The sequence below is a fragment of the Schistosoma mansoni genome, chromosome 3 (assembly GCF_000237925.1).
Source record: "Schistosoma mansoni strain Puerto Rico chromosome 3, complete genome".
In the NCBI taxonomy this organism is placed as follows: Eukaryota; Metazoa; Platyhelminthes; class Trematoda; order Strigeidida; family Schistosomatidae; genus Schistosoma; species Schistosoma mansoni.
In genome coordinates, this window is record NC_031497.1 from 7,946,256 (window position 1) to 7,966,912 (window position 20,657).

General features: G+C 32.7%; 1 protein-coding gene across 1 annotated transcript; it reads right to left on the bottom strand.

The window, feature by feature from the left end:
* Nucleotides 1-1,294: 1,294 nt before the first annotated feature.
* Nucleotides 1,295-2,561, bottom strand: Smp_129510 (hypothetical protein; the record flags this gene model as incomplete). Its single annotated transcript, XM_018799097.1, has 2 exons — nucleotides 1,295-2,133; nucleotides 2,513-2,561. 2 exons carry the CDS (start codon nucleotides 2,559-2,561, stop codon nucleotides 1,295-1,297), a joined length of 888 nt encoding a protein of 295 aa, XP_018650920.1.
* Nucleotides 2,562-20,657: the final 18,096 nt, after the last annotated feature.

Sequence of the window (20,657 nt, forward strand, 5' to 3'; positions counted from 1 at the left end):
TTACTTCAATGTACTGTTTTATTGTCTAGAACCTTTTCACAGAGGACAAATGCGATTTGTCGCGACAGTTTTAATGCTCCATTGAAGGTTATGGTTTAAAACCACTATTCAAACGTTATAGTTAACACCTCTAAGTTTCATCATCACCTATCCTGTTCAAAATAATGCATTTGTTAACTCCCCTCTTTATAAGGAAACAGTAGAATAGCTTGCTATCTATTCTACCCTAAATTGGTAAATGAATATCATAAATGAAAATAGGTCAAATTAATTATTCAGACAGACGAAAACAAAATAAAACCTGGCATTTATTTATATCGGTTCAAATTACAACACTTCGCATGAACAGAGTGACAGCGAATAAACAAGATGTAAGAAAATGAATGAAAACAACTACAATTCTAAAAGTAGTTGGAAAGGAAAAATGAAATCAGGTAAGTAAAATTATGGAATAGTACTACACACACGAAGAAAAGTAACATAAAAAATGGATACAAATACTCAGATTTGTGGTGATTTTGAAACAGATGACCCAGTCTGCAATCCTTATACAGTTTTATCGGTTGCCCCAATCGTGAAAACTCAACTTCCCCGTACAACATAATCCAATAAGTGCCAATACCATAGATTGGTCTAATGGCTACGTTTGGTTACTTGCAACTATCGAGAAATTAATTGTGTCAGCATGGTGGTTAAAGGACTCAGTCTTCCAGAATCCTACTAAGGGTTTGAAGTCTACTCCACAATTGTTTTTGAAATCAGGTAGTACTACCATTCCTCATAAAAGTGTGACCGAGCATCAAAATTAAGAAGTTTTCAAGCATTTACGCTAGATTATCGAGGAGTACTCAATTTATCATAGATAGTAGTATTATATCATTCCGTTCTCGCTTCGTAGATTATATATATATAACTATCAAGTAAATAATCAGTGAAATTTAATAGCTTAACCTTAAATTAACCAGTTATTTTAATTACAGGCTCCATTCTTAAATGTAAGTTTAAGAAACGTCTACAGGACAAAAATATCTGGTGTATAGTAATGTGTAGCTTATACGTTTTTCTAATGTACATGGATTACTGGACATTTCAATGGGCCGTCAGTGAATTAATACATTTCCCTAGTAGTTATACAAATAGAAATACGATCTGTTATATGGTAGTTTTGCCCATGCGGATATTTAAAATTAATTTTAAGGAACTAAATACTATACAAAAGCAACTGAAATGATAAGAGGAGAGAAATATCGTTAGCTTTTTCTCTGAATAAAAGATCAACTTGAAACAATCTAACTCACTTTATACGATCAGCTATATGAGAGTAAAGTTCAGGACGCCATGCAGGCATATGAGTTACAACAACGTCAGTATTATCTGGAATATGCATCCATTGTTTAGAAACATCGTCAATATTGGGCAGCACAAAACCTTTAGAGTGACATGGGCTAGAGACAGTAGTGGTGGGTTTGGATGATGTTTGACCATTAGCTTTTTCAGCGAATCTCAGACAGCTAATTGAAGGCTTAAGTTTAAAATTTGTATAATGATTTAAATGCTTCTGTACGAATGCTCCATCTTCTGGTCTTAAGTCGTCAGCTGAAGTCCAAGGAATACCGTAAATCGTCAACCCAAAAACCTGACACCAGGAATCTTCAAGATAAATGGCTGATGTCAGCTGAGACTGAATTTTTTCAGGCGTGGGACAGTCACCAGATGAATCTGAATACCATGTTTCCCAGCAACCGGGAACAAAGATTTTAAAATCATGTGGCTGTTGAGCAAAAAAGTTATCAATCTCTTTGATTTGTTGTTGCCAGTTTTTAATGGGTGACGAATGACGCTTCTTAAATCGAGGAAGCTTACCAGTTATACTCTTACACCATGTTGAAAAGCGGAGGCTGAGTGAAGGTGGGTGAGATGTGAAATCGCCAGAATGAATCAGAATATGTCCTCGTGGAATATTTTCTGTGAAGGCATCATGTGCTCCCCTTGTATCTGAGATATGCACAATACGAATAACTTTCGCCTTGGGGTGTCCAACTTCACCAACTACATATACATTTAAATTCCTAAAATTGAGTAGTGATGTGGTTTGGAGAGGATTGGTACAATAAAACGGCTCGATTTTTGATTCTGAAAATATGATGAGAGATTAAAATAATCTTGATTGCGTCAGGTACACAGGATTTTTGGAGAAAAAAAGTAGTTTGTGATTAACCATCTATCATTAAGAGAAAAAATTAAGGAAATGGTAGAAAATGATTGTTTATGGACACTGTACTAGTCATGTGAGTCCTTACTGATACTTGATTGGTTAAGATAATATTGATAAACCAATCAACGTGTTGTTTAAATGTCCAATGCCTATCTAGTTAACATAACAATGGTCAGCAGACCAATGACCCAATCAAATTTTAAATTAGAACACTAAGCCATGCTCTGTCACATATAACAGGTCAATAGGCTATAAGGTCAACATAATTCTAAATGAGATGGTGTGTCAACTAATTACTTCTTTTTTTGTTGTTGATATTGTAAACCACTTGCCTCTCTTCGGCCATTACCTGTAAAATAGGCATGACTGTGCAATATAAAATTCCTTTATTCTTTTAATAAATATGTAATAATTAAATTATTCACCAACTTAGCAGTGTTTTGAGAGCGGTAGTCATCAATAAAGGATATATAGGAAGTTTATTTTTCTCATTTAGAGCTACACTTCAGTAGTATGACTAAAATCAAATTACTATAGAAATAACATATTAGGAACAACCGATTGACATTATTACTGGTGATTTGTAATATCCAGTGAATAAAACAACTTTTTTTTTTTTTAATAATTAAAAAATGAAGATTTCCCACAATATTGTGTATCATTCGTCCAATTGCTAAGTTTTTTTAAAACCATCAAGTATGAAATTAGTTCAGATATCTATAAAAAGTGTTCCAATACATAGATTGGTTGATTGATTGATTGATGGGAGACAGCCTTAAGTCACAGTATAGATACTAGCTTGAAAACTCTTTCAAAGAGATGAGAAAGATTTAGCAACTATGATAAAAAGATATCACGAAAACTAGAGTCAAGGAACCTAGGGTAGTAGATACAAGTTCGTGATTTTTAAATTTATTTAATGTTAATCAATACGGATGCAGAAATAATGTCCCAAAACTTCTTGAGGTTGTTTTTCTACCATACATGCTGAATTTAACCGCTGAATCATTTAGAATCAGGAAACATGGAAGAGCCAGTTGATGACGAATCAGCCATAGCGAGGATCCACAAACCTATGTAGGACAAATCCGAAGACATTCATTTCTTGTGAGGAGCATATTAGATTCAGGCTATTGAGCAGGAATCCACTGGTAAACATTTATAACTGCAGTCATTTCGCAATATGGTCCGGATCAAACCAATATCATTTAAGATAGCTGCTTGACATGTGACATAGTTGAATCCCATCAATTAACACTTCTCAGTGGAACCTATGAAACTCACTGTTTTGGGCTGTTGAAACTTAAGTCTGTTTTAATTTGATTGTACTCTGGTCAGCATAATATTTAATCCATTATAAGCAGATGTTTGATTTTCCTGAGGTTCACCATAAAATATTGGGTTTATTCTGAGCTCAGTTCAGAAAACTGAATAAGTAAAACATAGATATTTTTTTCATCAAATGGAACTGTGAGATTAATGATTTAAAATAAATGTCTGTGAATGACTTAGAGAACAAGAAATAAGAACTATAATCTCTGTGGATATCATTAAGTAACTGTTACTAAAACGTACTATGAACGAAAACTTTGAATACAATGGCGATATATATAGACAAATAAATGGTGTCGCGATGAGTTCATCACTAAGTTACATATTGGCTGAATTTTTTTCGCTAAACTGGAAAATGGTCCACCGATACAGCAAATTGACAAGTTTTCATTTTACTGCCTACTTGTGGATGGTACGTTCATCCTTTGTAAAGACCATACTGAATGGGTAAAGACACTCAAGAGGTTTAACGAAGTTCATCTGTCTACTATATTCACATATGAGAAAGAAAATAGAGGTAGAATAGCCTTTCTAGATGTTCTGCTTACAAAGAGAGTGGATGGGTTACTAAAAAGAAACCTAAGCAATGGAATTACTTGTACTCGCTAGTATACAAATTTTTTCTAGTTTAATTCCTCTACAATCTAAAAGAAACCTGATTAAGACACTTCAATATAGAATCAAGAGTATATGCTCCATAGATGCTGTTGAGAAAGAAAGAAAGGCATTGAGTACTACTCTGAAAGAAAGTGGGTATCTGGGGAAATTTATAAACAAACATTTAGCCATGAAGAGACAGCATGAGGAAGTCCTAAATGTGAGCAAAATGTCTCTGTATATACTTTTTAAGTTTATAGGTGATGCACCAAGCGAAATGCAAATACTAAAGTTGCACAGATTCATCTGAAAAAAACATGTGATGCAGATGAACTACAATTAATGTTTTCTACACGTCCGATGGTGACTCTGAGATTGAAAGGTAAATTTCCTAGGCAAATTACCTCTTTATGTATCTATCAATCCAACCGTTCTTTGAAGTAAGTTATATTAACAAGTGTTCTAGGCATTTGTATTTTCTTGCTCTCGAGCACCTCTTAGTGTGGTTAAGCAAAGGTATAGTCAAAACTGTTAATCGCACGACTCTATGTATACGGTAAACGAATGAAAGATAATAAATACTTCAAGCAGTTTACAGTAAGAAATAATCTCAGTAGAAATAATATAGGTAGGAATTCTCAACTTAATACTAAAGTCAAACTATTAATCTCGCTAAAACTCACATACGGAACCTAATGTTTCAAAAATAATGTCTCAAAGCTATCCAAGTAACAGTTCATCCTGAAGCCAAATAAGATTGTTAATGATTAAAATAAATAAGAAAAAATTCTCTCTGTCAAGTAGTCAAGGTCAGAGGTTAGTTTAGTGGATAAAATGACCAATAAAGACATCATTTCAAATCAACAAATCTAGAGGGAAAACCCAGTTGTGGTTGCGTTAATCACAGACAAAAAAAGTTATATCTCAATTACTTTAAAATGAAAAGTTAACTTCCGTTTATTTTATTTAGCCTAGTCTAAATTATCCCCGTGTATAAACTCACGAAATAATTTTCTTTTCTTTCAAGGTGTAATGAATAAGACTTTTTGATAGTACGAATACTTTTGAATATAACAAAAGACTCATCATAAATCATTCCGAAAGCCTTAATATCCTGACAACCATTATGTACAATGTTCGTCAGAAGAAATGTTTTAAGATTTCTTTATCTTGAAGCTGTTAGAAACAGTGCACAATAATAAATGACATTATTGGTTTGATATGTATTTAGAATAGTTTAAAATAAGAACAATTTGTGAAACAACTTTTTTTGATAGGAATAATACTAAATTATCCTCTGACAATAACATACACTTACCATCACTAAAAAGTGTTGTCACAAACACCTAAACAATTTATTCGTAACCGCTATTGTTCTTAGATTACATTTCCATCACTCGATTCATTTAGTAATAATTTGAAAGAATTTGAAACTGAAAAATTCTGCCACCTGACGGCTTTTGATCCCAGTTTCTATTGGAAACCAAAACCCTAGATCAGATTTCTATTCTGGATAGGTGCTCAATTATATGAAATTACAAATTTCGATCATTCTCAAAGAAGGGATTATGTGGTGTTCTCCTCTTATAGACTATCGTAAGTTTGTACATCATTTTACCTTGGTTACATTCATCATACGTCTTTATAACCAGTCAAGAATTAATGAAACAATGTAAATATGACTTATCAAATAAATGTAAGCTAGTATGATCTATTTAAAGAAATTAGACAATCTATAAATCCAAGTGATTTTTGAAGAGATATATCCTATCTATTAATTCTTTAAATTGGCCGCCTTTTATTTAAGTGAAATGTTTCTAAATAAAAACTAGATGTAATGCAAGGCTTCATTTAGAACTTCAACCTATTAAACTGAGATTTTCATGTTCAAAACACAATTATATAGTTGTGTTCATATAATTATGTTTTAATATGATGGAAATTTTTCAGCGATTAAAATCTTCATGTTTACTGAATTAGTTTCGATTGTCCAAATAAATATATCTTGTTAAGATATATTGTGCTACACATTTTTTACAATAAATTCTAATTATGTTTTTTCGTAAGTATATACACTACAGAGAGATGTTATTATCAGAGACATTTTAAGTTACAAACACGTTCATTCATATTAGGTCTTTCTATGTTCTTCCTAACTTCTAGATAGAATATGTTAAGTGGTTATGAGTAGTCTATGGAATACCCTAGACCTAGGTTTTATGCTATTTGCAACTCGTTATCAAGATACACATAGAATCCTGAGGAAACTAATGATCCCTGGTGGATTCGAACTCTCATCATTCTGTCTTACAGAAGCTCAATCACCACTCGAATAGCTAAGTGATCCAGCCTTGGATCTACCGAATAGCAGCAGTTTCCACAAGACTGAGAGTACTTTTTATTGACGAGTCTCAAATAACTAGAAATCGGGATCCTGTTGACTGCCTTCAACTATCTGACATATAAACATAGTTCACATGATATTAAGCCATTCAGATTAATGACCACGTTGCAACTTGATCGATACAACTCGTTAAGCGATTAAAAGGCTAGATAAACGTGATATTGATTCTTACTCAGCGATCAATCGATTGTAGGTAAAATATACAGTCAATAGAAGTATTCATGAGTTAAAAACATCCATAAGTCACTTAAAACTAGTAGAAATCCATTTAATTGAAGTTGAGAATGTAAAAGTGATATACTGTTTGAGTTCTTTTCTTCCAGTCACCCTAATTTTCTCATTCAGATTGACTGAACTGTTCTGGTATGAAAGTAGTATGACAATTAACAAAGTGATTCATTTATTCTTTAGTTAAAAATACAACTATCATTATTATTTTCATTATGGATAAATAAAAAATGCCTTATATATTGATAAAGGCAATAACATTGAATGGATAATATTACCTATTTATAATGCTTAGCTTACGATAGATTTGTTGGTTGAAGTTGTCCATTCAAGGTTTACCATATTGCCTACCTCATTTTGTTTGTCATTAACAAAGGATAAACTTCCCAGTCTGAAACATTTAACACATAGAATAATCAATTTTCGGATCGACTGATAAGTTGTGAATATTTTCATTTTTCAAGTTCATTACGACAGAATTCAAATTTCGTCTAACAGACGTCAACCGAGAGTTTTTATTAATTATTACGACAAGCAAAATGATTTCACTTATTAAAACATATTTGTGAAAAACTAAGCATAAATGCTGTTATTACGTGGATAAAATGACAATGTTAACTCTGATGGTTGAATAAACAAGGATTGCTTTCGTTCGTAAATTATTTCTGTCAGTGTACTAATTAAAAACATTTTAATGTTATGTATGTCAGGATGCATTTTTCTGGCCCTTTAATAAAAAGTTTCATTCATATTAGAGATATGAGTGAGTTACTTTTTACAGCACAATTAAGTTTGACTTTAAAGTTGTCAGATTCAAGTTGTTACTGATTACTTGAAATTTTCCAGTGACAATTACAAGAGTTCTTCCTTTCCTATTGAATGTTTAAGAAATGAGGGACTCTTGGACGATATCAAACATTAAAAATCATTATTCAACCTGATTATCTGATGACTAATGAAAACTTGAGAAAAAAAGATGGAAAAAATCAATACTTATGATGTGTCGGTGAAAAAGAAACAGATTTTCTTGTTTAGTTTTTTACGGCCCGTGAGACTGAGGTGTAAGACCATAGAGCAGTTGTATTGATCTAGTCCAAGTATTGATTACATAGCCCGGACTGTCTATTTAGTACCAAAGAACTTCTGCTGGTCAATGACATAATAAACGTGAGATACCTGTGAGTAACACTAAGTAACTATTGGTCCAGAATGCAGTTTTCCACGTTTGCTCGCTCTCTCGATAACCAGAATGCAGAACAACTTGGCAAATAGACCACTTCTAATTATTCACATCGTATTTACAAATTACTCAAGCAATAATACAGAGCAAAATCTTGACCACACATCAACAAAATTAATAAATTAGAATATGGGCACAACCATACCACAAGTGGCGAATGACTGAGGAACTGGTTCATAATAAATTAACAATTTAGAATAGACAAAACATACAACAATCATTTTTATGTCCAAGAAAAGCTTACAAGTAGGGAGATACAAGAATATAGTACTTTAAGTATTTAATAAGTATATAACAAAAATATAAAGAATAACTTCAGATTGAATCGTCCCGAAAGTTCCCTTTTGCATGATATTTATCCAAACAGCAATTAATTAGACTATTTCATAACAGATGGTTTATCAGTAGTATTTATACTTGAGATATATGTTATTAAAACGAACTAAATGAAACTTTTCATTTTTCAATTTAGTAACCAACTACCAGTTAAATTTTTTGGATGCGCTCTCAAACACCCACATACATTATTCACTATTTCGTCATTAATAATTCACCTACATTTTATTAACATGTTTCATATGATCACTTTCCTATTAATAATGAGTACAATTATTTCCAGTAATAAATTCTTATCAGCATTAAATCATTATTATCATCATCCTCAACATCATTTTTTGAAAAATAAATGTAATTCATTGTATGTACACGCAATGAAATACTGCATGGGAATACAATTTTTGTATATTAGGGTATTTAAATTATATATATATATATTCCATGATGAGATTCATTTATAGAATTAGGAACTTGTTTATCTTAATTTTTGTTCTGCGTAGGCTGAGATAAATTGTCAAATAATGTTATAAATATATTAATAGTTGAATTTAAGCTAGACCACCATTAAAAACCCAGAAGCATTAGACGGCCGTTTCGTCCAAGTATGATGCTTCTTAGCGATGCACACTCGTGACTCCATATGCTGGACTCGAACCCAGGACCTTCTGTCTCACACATCGACACTTAAGCTCTAAACCACCGAGCTGGCATCCAATGGTGTCAATGTCTAATTTCAATCAATACAGGTTCTTCGATGGTGATCTAGCTTAGACCGGCTTATGAATTCAACTATTAAAATTACTACAGTCTGCACATATCCCCATTCTGACTATAAATATATGTTTAAGCAAGTATGGAAAGCTCTTAATTCTCATTCTCTATTCAATTGTGATTCATTAAAATGGTCATGGGAAACGTAAATTAAAGAAATTTCAATTATTTTTTCTATATACATAGAAATGAGATTTGCCGAACTTATATATTTCAAACAATCAAATATTCTGCACATTTTTCATGAAATTATCTACATTGGATTCAGGTTCAATGGTCTACAGACTAATGGTTTATCCATGGGACCAACGGGTCAAGGTTTGGTTCCCAGACATGGGCTGTTGATGCGCATTGTTGAGAAGTCCCATACCAGGACGAAATGGCTTTCCAGTGTTTCTTGGTTTTACTAGTTATCTGACTTAGATAGGTTCGTGATCTCAATACAAATTTCAGGAAAATAACATTTAAGAATTCCTGACGTTTTGGAAAATATACATTAAGTTAAATTAAACAAAATCTCTTCTTTGAAGTAAATTAAAAGGATTGGCAACTGTTATAAACATAAACTTTCAAGGCCAACCTAGTGATAACACATTACATACGAAGAATTTTGAATATAAAAAGTGCTTAAAAGAGGACATTCATGGTCATTTTAATATGGACTACTTCAGTAAGGTAAAAACCCAGTCTCGATCGGACATGACTTCTAAACAGTAAATATCTGCCTCAATAACAATTACTCATAAATGTACAGAGTGATATAGATAGGTATCATGCCAAGATTGGACTTGATAGTTTCAAATAAATTGAACATTGAGTAGAAAGTTAATAATGAATATAATTTTTGTTATATCCCAGTGAGTAGAAAAATTATATTTTTGATGTTTCGTGACTTGATGTAAGCCACTTCTTCAGAGTAAATAAACAGCCGAAGTAAATTAGCACAAATTTAAATAGTACAAAGGAAACAATGTAGAATATTTTTAGCACTAATTATAGATAATCAAATATAACTAGTAATCAAACACATTCATAAACCTGTGATTCTTTTAAGGAGAAATAACTCAACGTACTTTTGTCTTATTGTTCAACATAACTAAAACTAAGATTATAAACATTATCCAATTGAACGTTGATTCTACTATACCCCATCTAACTCTTAGACTGACGTCCAAAAGTCTACTCAATACGATAGTGATAAAACTCTTGTTGGTTTGAAAACGCTTGTTACCCATCGTCATTAGTTACGATTGGTCACTATTATTAATTATGCTGCAAAAGATATTTTTTGTTGAATTTGAAGAGGATTTTCATCAAAGAACAACATTGACTGTATTCTGATTAATGAGTATCCTTCAGATTAAACTCTAAAAATATGGATGGTTGGAATTTAACGCAATAGTGGGATCTAGGTACTGTTGATTGGTTGTTATGGTAGCGGAAAGTAACCACTTTTTACAAGTCAAAGGCTTTGATGAGACATCTGTTAGTCCTTTTCAAATTTATCCCAATCTATGATGAAACTTTGGCTTGAAGTAAACAGTTTCGTTTGAGAAAACACTTCTCACAATAAATGAATCAATATAATTGCACGTTTAGTATCTACAACAATACGTACACACTATTGAGGGATTTAAAACGAGTAAAAGAGCTACTGTACTTTTGTTTGATAGATTTGTAATAAAATTTACCTTCAAATCGGGCAAAGATCACAAAACTACCTCATTCATATCACTGTTTACATTTGTAACACAAACACGAGAAAAAATTCCTGGGGAAATCTCATTAACAGTGTTTTATACAAACTAGATAGTATCTTGATTCACCCATTACATAATAGAATTATTATACATGTATTTAGAAAGAGATAAAATATGAAGTGTTAAAGATCGTGGATGCACACTTCTGAGGAGTCCCACAATAGGACGAAATGGCCGTCCAGTGCTTCCAGGTTTTCCATAATGGTCTAGCTTCAATTGACTCATGATCTCAACTATATAAGATATAAAATCTCTCAAAAAGGATTTTCAAAATTGAATTAAAAACAATTTGTTTCATACCACTCATTTTTCTGTTAACAAGTTTGTTCGAGATGTTTGTTTAGATTTTATTTTGAAATTTACAAAATATATAAAATAAGTATTTTTATCTACTTGCTTACGCCTGTCACCCCTCGGGGAGCAGCATAAGCCGCTCACCAGCATTCTCCATCTAACTCTGTCCTAAGCAATCCTTTCCAGTTATTCTCAGTTGCTATTCATCCTTTCTATGTCTGATTCGAATTCCCGAAGCAGTGTGTTCTTTGATCTCCCTTTTTTCTCTTCCTCATCAGGATCCCAGGTTAGGGCTTGCCTAGTGATGGAGTTTGGCGATTTCCGTAATTTATGTCTCATCCACTTCCAGCATCTTTTCCTAAATTCCTCTTCTGCTGCAAGTTGGTTTGTTCTCTCCCACAGTAGGTTGCTAATGGTATTCGACCAACGGACATTCAGTATCTTGCGTAGACAACTATTTAGATATACTTGTACTATTTTGATGATGGCAGTGGTTGTTATTCAAGTTTCAACTCCGTACATACAGTAGAACTGTCTTGACGTTCGTAACGAAGATTTTCACTTAGAATATTGGTTGACATTTGATTTGAGTTCCACATATTCTTCTGTTGTAGGAATGCTGACTTTACTTTTCTAATTCTTGTCTTTACGTCTGGATCAGCTCCTCCACGTTCATTGATGATGCTTCCCAGATACGTGGAAGATTCCACCTGTTCCAGAGCTTTTCAATCAAATGTGATTGGGTTGGTGTTTTCCATGTTGTATTTGAGAACCTTGCTTTTTCATTTGTGTATATTGAGGCATCCTGATGCAGAAGCTTCTGCTACGTTAGTTGTCTTCATCTGCATTTGTTGGTGTGTATAGGATAGAAGAGCTAGGTCATCTGCGAAGTTTAAATCTAATTGATTCTGAGATGTTTATTGTAATCCGTGCTTTCCACTTAGATGGCGAGGTCTTCATAATCCTGTCGACCACCAGAAGAAAGAGAAAAGGAGAGAGTAAGTAGCATTGTTTGACTCCAGTTCTAACTGGTAAAAAATTAGTTTTGGTGTACACATCAGATATTAGTAACAATTTTCTTTGGGCGGTAAGTTTGAAAAATCATTAGGAAATGTAAGATTCAATTTCAATTTTAAAAAATGTTGAAGTACCTCAGTGTTACGTGCAAATAAACCACTTTAGTCGAGTTTTAAAATTTTCCAATGCTATACTAACAACTGATAGAAATATATAGTTAGTATTCCATTCTACTTCGATACTTAAAAGTAGTATATAATTATGCATGTGATGAAATTTTCTTGGGACGAAGTTCGTGTTTGTTAACCAATTAACAAATCATCAACTAAATTAATTTATGCTGCTTTCTCCTAAACCATATTTGTAGAAACAATCCTCAGAGAGATGATCGTTATAGTTAATATTTATAAGTACAGAATACAATAAATAAACCCTGTGTTGATATGATCAAACGTAATATACTCTTATCTGTCAGTACTCATTTCTAAAATATACGTTATTCAGAGGAAATTGATGTTACTTTCAGAGAATCCTGCTTAAATCACTAAGCATGGCAGTCACAAACATTACATTGATAATGCTTGTGACTTTAGCCAATATTGAGGTAATCCACACAGGACGCTGATACGCCATTAAGAGACTGATCAATTGAGGTCCTAATAATCAATGGGAAGATTCGAACAACCAATACAGAAATGAATTAATAATAACTTTCTTTAAATCAGAATTTTAACGAGATAACTGTTGGAAGTCAACAACTTTTGGACGTCAATTTCAATTTTATCTTATATTTATAACTGTAAGTTATAGAATGACTAATTCCAATGTTCCAGGATAATCTGAAATATCTGTCTATTAGCATTTTACAGTTTCGTCAAAAAGAGGTTTAATTCCAATGACGTGAATTAAATAAGTATCCTTCAAATCGGTAGTAACTGTATCTTCTAATGTATAATCCATTAACCCCAAAAAAGAAAACTAACATTTATAAATAAATCAATTAGAGCTAGTGTTTTACTTACGTATTTAGCAAACAGAAATCCACTTTACTCAATAGACACCAATCATACCCTAAATAAATAACCTAATAATCATTTGATATTGATGCTAACCATGTTGTTTTACTGGATAAACCACTAACTGTAGGAGCTAGGACAAGCGTCCTCACCAGATTGCGTTTCCATACTTAATGGAATATTTCTTCTTTGCAAATTAATCCGCTTAGTATTATTATACCATCATACTTGCCTGTAATTCAAATATATCTTCCCACTCAATAATTCTCAACTTCTTTTCTATAAGCCTTGGAATCATTTTGTTGGATGAGACTTAGACATCAGTATTGGCAAATCCTGTCGTATCCGTAACTTCATCAAATATATATATTTGCAAATACATACATCAGTAAACAAAATCTTTATAGTTTTCCATCTACTTTTTTCTGTCTGCTACTGTTGCTTAATAGAACATGACAGATCAAGTTTAAATACCCTGGTAACTAAACAATTAGGTCAGTAATAATATTAATATTAGCCTGTTATTAATACTCTATCAAATAAAAAATAATTGAATGTATATATATAATCTTGTGATTATCAATAAATAATTGTCTAGTTAGATTTTTCACTATAATTTGAGTTTTAGGTTTCATTTAATGAATCGATCAAATGAAATAAAACTCCACTTTTACAAAATTCAGCGAATGATATCTTTTACATATGTATCTTGGTTAAAATTCAAACTTATAGTGGTCACACGTGAAGTCTTGAAGAGAAATTTGTCCTCAATATTCAGTACTATTCAAGTGATATAATCCATTTATGTTTAATAACCAAACAGTTTTATGGAATAAAATTCAAAGTTAATTCATCAACAGCTATTTTAATCTATTAATGGGAGCGAATGATTGTTGGTAATCAACTTGATCTGAAGTAGCTTAAACAGGGGTAAAAGTCCTACAACTACAATATCCTGTTTTTATGAATGCTAGATACACAAGAATTCCCTTTTTTATTTGGACCAACATTTTTCGTTTTTGATGATGTGCGATCTCCATACAGAGTGGCCTTCATTTTTGCCATGTTTAAGATAACTTTCTTCTTTCTGTTGCTTCATGAATGCTTCAATGTAGTATTCAGTTATTTGATTTCCAAAACTACTATATTTACATACACAAATGGTTGCGTTGTCTTTTTTAAGAGATTAACCAATCTATAAATCGAAGACTTGCCGCTTATGTATAGCGGATTAGCTTGGAGTGAGTAAAGGAAAGGAAATTGAAATTCACTTTTGGTGAAGGTAATCCAGTCAGCTCTAAATTAAGATTAAACTAAAAACTAAGTATGTTTACTACTGTTTGATCACTGAGTAGTGACCAATATCACGTTTGTCCAGTCCTTGAAATGCTGATCCAGTTGTATCGATCAAGTCACAATGTGTCCACTAATCTGAATGACTCGGCTATGTTGAGATGTCAGGTGGTTGTAGGCAGTCGGAAGTAAATTATGGACCCAGATTTCGTGTTATTTGACACTCAACTTCAGGGTGTACCTGCAGTCCTGTTTATATCTTTTAGTTGTGTTGTGTTATCAAAACGTCAACTTTTGGTGAGTCTTAGAACTTTTTTAAAACGGAACTTCAGCGTATTCTTTCCCTCTGCTGATTAAACAGACATTACCGCTCGAGAACGAAGTCATAATTCATATTCTGAGATTTCTTAAAACAGTTTGAAAATAATAGGTGTCCATTAAGCTCTCCAAGCTTCTTTTCTGAGTTTTATTTTATTGATTACCGAGAGTCAAAAAGAAAACCTGTTTGGTCCCATCTAAAGATTAACCTATGCAGCTAAATATCTTAATCGGTGCTCACACTTACACCAGAAATGAATACAAGGCACAAATCAAACTGTCCACCAGATCATAATCGAAAAACTGTCATAAATACAGTGATTCACTATGTAGCTTTCAGAAGAGAGATATGTCACTTAAACTATCAAATGAAAGTTGTCTCTATGATTCTATAGTGGTATATTAAGATAGTTAAATAATCCATAAAAGGAGTGGAAGAATATAGTGGGTATTTATATAAAAATTATTTGGGAAGTCTCTGTGAATAATCGAAAGTTCCTTAGCTAACATGCTTGTTGCGGACAAGACTGACCGTTTACTGTAATCATTTAGAGCTCATAAAAAGTACCTAAATGGAAACGGGCAGGTTACCAGTAAAATATTTCCGGTGCACAGAGAACGAAAAAAATAGACTTAAATTAAAAATAAGTAAATCAGTTAACAAGAATTAATTTACAAAACCTTCATCGAGCAAAAACCAAATTACAATGCTGGGTATATACATTTTAAAACAGTTTAACTGATTCCTAGTCATCTGATTTTAGTTGAATTGAAGAATAACTCACTGAAAACCTACATAATTAGAAGTTAAAAACCATATTAGTTGTATTCAGCTGTTACACCTTCACAAAACAACAATTAAATAAATTCAAGCCACTCTTGTAGCATTGATTATCAGGTGTAGCTGTATCTAATTCAATTCAACCGATTACATGACTGAATTAACTCACAAGTTATCGGTTCAGACAATTAAACCACCTTGATTTTTGTTTAACAACAATGCATAGTCCGAAAGCCTAGAAATAAGACAGCTTAAGATAATACGATTACATACTTATTATTTCTTAACACACTTTTTTTCGGAAGCAGAATTCGACTTATAGGATTGCCCTATTTCATGTCAATACTTGTCAACAAAAAATCATACGAACGTAACATTATATTCAACTTTCAGTAACCAACTTTAAATGTTTAATATTGACTATGATGGGATTTCCTGTTGAGTTCAAGACACTGATGTGTATCTCTACAAATACATTGATTTTCTGTTTTATTAAACATCTTGGTGAGAAAGTACTTATTATGAGGTATTATAAAGACTGTTGAATTTCATACTTAACATCATGGAATAATCCTAAACAATCACTGGGTTTATGTTTTATTCTAGTATTGGTCTCCTCAGGAGCATGTATTCACAACCGCACTAGGAATATAGAATCCAGGATAGTGGTCATAAAAGGGAATCCAGACAAGGGACAGAGTCATGAGATGAGGTTGTTTTGTTATCCCTCTTTGTTGGATGAAAATATCAATAAGGACAAGTTCATCCCTCGAACGTCTGAAAATCACACCATGACAAATCATGATAATGTTTGTTCAGTGGATTTTGGAAACGTCATTCACTCAAGCATCTATCCTTAGTGATGCAAAAAAGATGCAGTAGTGCAGTGGTGTCAATACTGCCAAAATATTTACTCTGTAATGCTAATAAACATAAACCTGTTTTTCTGACGTAGTTCGCGATAGGAAGCATAACAGTAACAAAAGTGTAAAAAGTAGACTAGAGACGTAAAAGTTTCCTCATTCTTGATCACGAGTATTAGGGATCTGAGATAAGGCTACTAAAAAGGCCATTTCCAGTACGTCCTAACCTAAAAGGGATCAAATCACATGCTAATAATTAAGCATTATGTGCAATAAGGAACAGTAATCTTCACTGATAAGTGAAAAATGTACCAGTGTTTTTAAAGACATGGGTATATCCATCACGCAGTGTTGTATAAACATCATTTTATAAACCTTAAAACCGGTTTCCACAATAATAATGTAGAAGCTAAGTGGGCTCAGCTACCGAACTATCTTTGACCGTATAATGGATTCAGAGGTAAAACTATATAGAGTCATATGGATGGTTTTACATAGAAACGGTCTGATTAGATATATTGATTTGATTAGAACACAGTAATATTTTAATGGGCCTACAAGCCATATTATTATTATGAATTTTTTCGTGCTTTTCCTCCAACATATTGAAGTATTATTATTACTTCTTGCCTATTTTGTTACTGCTGTTTAAGCATTTAATAATCTACACAAACGGAATTGTATACAATATATATAAACCATGAATAAGTAAACGAATATGTGTATACCAAAACAACACTGAATTTTAGTTCATCCATACATATATCTTCTTTGCTTTTCTATAGTTCTTCTTTTCACTCCTTCTAACCATCTGGTTAACAATAAAGGTATTCGTTATTAGATATTATTCGAAAGAAAAAATGATGATAAAATGAAACTATTAAATAGGAAGAATATATTTGTAAAGTCTCAGTGAATGGATTTGAAGTAAATCCAACGTTTTGCCTGGCAATCTAGTCCAAGATTTTTCAAGGAAATGGAATCAAAATTATCGAATATAAATAGGTACATGGTTCTTCGGTTAATTGTATACTGAATAGGTCATGCAATCAACGTTAAAAATGTTTAAACTAGGTGTATGTATTAGTATGTAAGAGACTTGTGATGTGAAACGATAAGTGTTACATTGAAATTAAACACTATACATTGTGAAATAAAATATATTATTATATTGACAAATAATTTGACAAAATTAATTTACTAGAATGTACTTTTAGTTTAATGAATGAAGAGAACAATGAATTTGACCCTAACTGTTTTTTTTCAAAACACTTCATTTGACCACTAGAATTTAATAATAATAATAATCACATTGATTTGAACGCTCACATAAAGTTGAGATCATGAGTCAATTGAAGCCAGACCACTATCGAAAACCTGGAAACAATAGAGGGCCGTTTCGTCCCATTTCAGGACTCCTCAGCAGTGCGCATCCACGATCCCGCCTCACGAGATTCGAACCCAGGACCTACCAGTCTCGCGTGCGAGCGCCTAACCTCTAGGCCACTGAGCTGGCCGGCATCCAACGGTGTTAATGTCTAACTTCAACCATTCCACAAAATTGAGCAACCATTCACCAATGTCTTCAGTGAGTTGATATCTCTACAACAGACGTGGTTTGAACTCCACTGGTCACTGCTTCTCACTAGAACTCCAGGAAATACCTCATGGAGCCAGTCACTAGTGAGTATATGATCATTATCAGAATAAAATTACTAAAATCTCCACAAAACCCCCTTCTGAAAATAACTAATTATTAGACATCAAATATCATAATTACATAATACTTATTTTCTTCAATAAGATATTAAAGAGAAATCATATTTGTAAAAGTGATAGCAACTGGAATTACATAAATCTAACTGAGTGCTTTGGTATTTCGATCCTAGATGCTTTCATGAAATAATCAAAATCAAAACTATCGAAAGTAAATATGGATAAAAAAGAAAACCAGTTGTATTAAATATCTGTCCAATAGTAATGAAATTCTAGTTCTATTTGTAATGAGGATTTGAGTCATTTGATGTGAATTATGTGAAAAAGGAGTCATATGGCAGTGTTCACATTAATGTGAATATTATTATTATTATTAAATTCTAGTGGTCAAATGAAGTGTTTTGAAAAAAAACAGTTAGGGTCAAATTCATTGTTCTCTTCATTCATTAAACTAAAATTACATTCTAGTAAATTAATTTTGTCAAATTATTTGTCAATATAATAATATATTTTATTTCACAATGTATAGTGTTTAATTTCAATTATAGATATTTAAAAAAAAATAGAATTTCATTTTATCATTATTATATTTTCTTTCAAATAATAATAACGAATACGTTCCTTAAATTCACTTAGTATTGTTTGTTTGAATCTTCCCATTGATGTTTTAGGACTGCAACTGGTCAGTCTCTAATGGGCATGTGTGCATACTGTGCGTATTGCCTCGATATAGCCTAAATTCACAAGCATTGTAAGCAAAGATGGACAGTGGCTAGCAGTGGAATCTATTGCACAAGCAAGTGGCTATCAGGACTCAGTGGCCGAGTGGATAACGCGATGACATTTGAAGCGAAAGGTACTGGGTTGGAGTCCCAGAGTTAACATCAACTCTGAGATGCAGGTACATCCAGCTGACGAGTTCCAAATAAGACGAAACACGCGTCCTGGATTCCACTGCTAGCCACTATCCACCTTTGAATACCTTCATTGTTAACCAGATGGTTAGTGTACACACAGATCTAGTTTTAGTTCATAGATGCCAGGAACTTCAACTGTTTTAAAGAGTTGGATACGGATAAATCTAGGTAGATTTAGATGAATTGTATCAACAACCTTAAAATCAACTTGTGGATCAATGGAGTGATTGGAATTGATTAAGAATTCAGAATTGGAACTTCTGACTGCCTTCCTCTCACGTTTTTAGAATCACACTGCTACATGTTTTCATATCCGAGTTGAAAACAAGCGCTAGATAACGCCTATATACCTTGCTCCACAAGGGCAGGTGGACTGGTAGATGCACATAGAGACAACCAGAGGAGGGAGCTTAATTTCTACGGACACTGAAAACAAGTCCCAACTACTGAATGTAAGCCGCAGCTTTGCAGCATAAAAATTCTTTTTATCGCTCCCGTTAACAGATTTTAAAATACATCAGAAGTTTGGACATGTTATTCTAAGTAATTGACTTCCTGCTACTGCCATGATGAACGAGAACACAGGCGGGGACAACCTATTTGCACTTTTAATACACAATTAGAGAATGTCTTGGTAAAATATGAGAACAATACATTGAATAGCTCATCTGCAAATTTTCACCATTTGTCCTTCACATTATGTATGATTCTTTCTAATCTCAATTCTCTTCTATTTCCCTTTCTCTTCTTTTCAACTTGATCTCTGTAGCCTCCTGCTGCCAGAGTTCCCACTTCCGATCGGTGTTACATACTAATTATGTCTGTCGACATAAGTAGCATACACCACACTATTATTATTACTATTACTACCATCATCATCGTCACAAGATCGTGCATAATTTAATTATTCTACCGTATTTTTTTTAAAATCACTTATTTGTTTTGATAGCACTTCGCTTTATATCACATTTTAGTTAAAATAATGCAGTAGTCAGAAGTAATATCTCACCACTTCATAAATCAAGAAGGTTTATGCACTGTATATTATAAACTCACTAACTATTTAGTCATATTCTGACTTGGTTAAGAAGTACGTTTTGATGAATTGATTACTTAATATAAGAAATTTCTTTTCAGCTATACTTGGACGACAAGTGTGAGTAATTCCTAGAGCTGATTTGGCAAGGACATTTCATATGTTAGACAAAATGGCGATGGTTAACATTGACGAGTCATGTATATGCCGACAGAAAGATCATTTAATGAATGCCAAGAGTGTGTTTAACGATCAAGATTTAGTTGAATCGTGTTGGAAGATTACAATTTAAGAAATCAGAGTACGCAGCATACATAATTTGTCGCGGATTTGTTTCATATACGTTTAAACATTTAAACGAATTATTGAAGAATGTACTCTTCATTTGTATCATCTAAGGACTGAATGAAGATACATTTCATTCTTGATTTGATTTTTATACTGTTTCTTCTGTTTAGATACCTTCTCTAGTTAATGTAGAATAAATTGCTTCATGAATCTTCATATTTCGACCCTAGGTTTC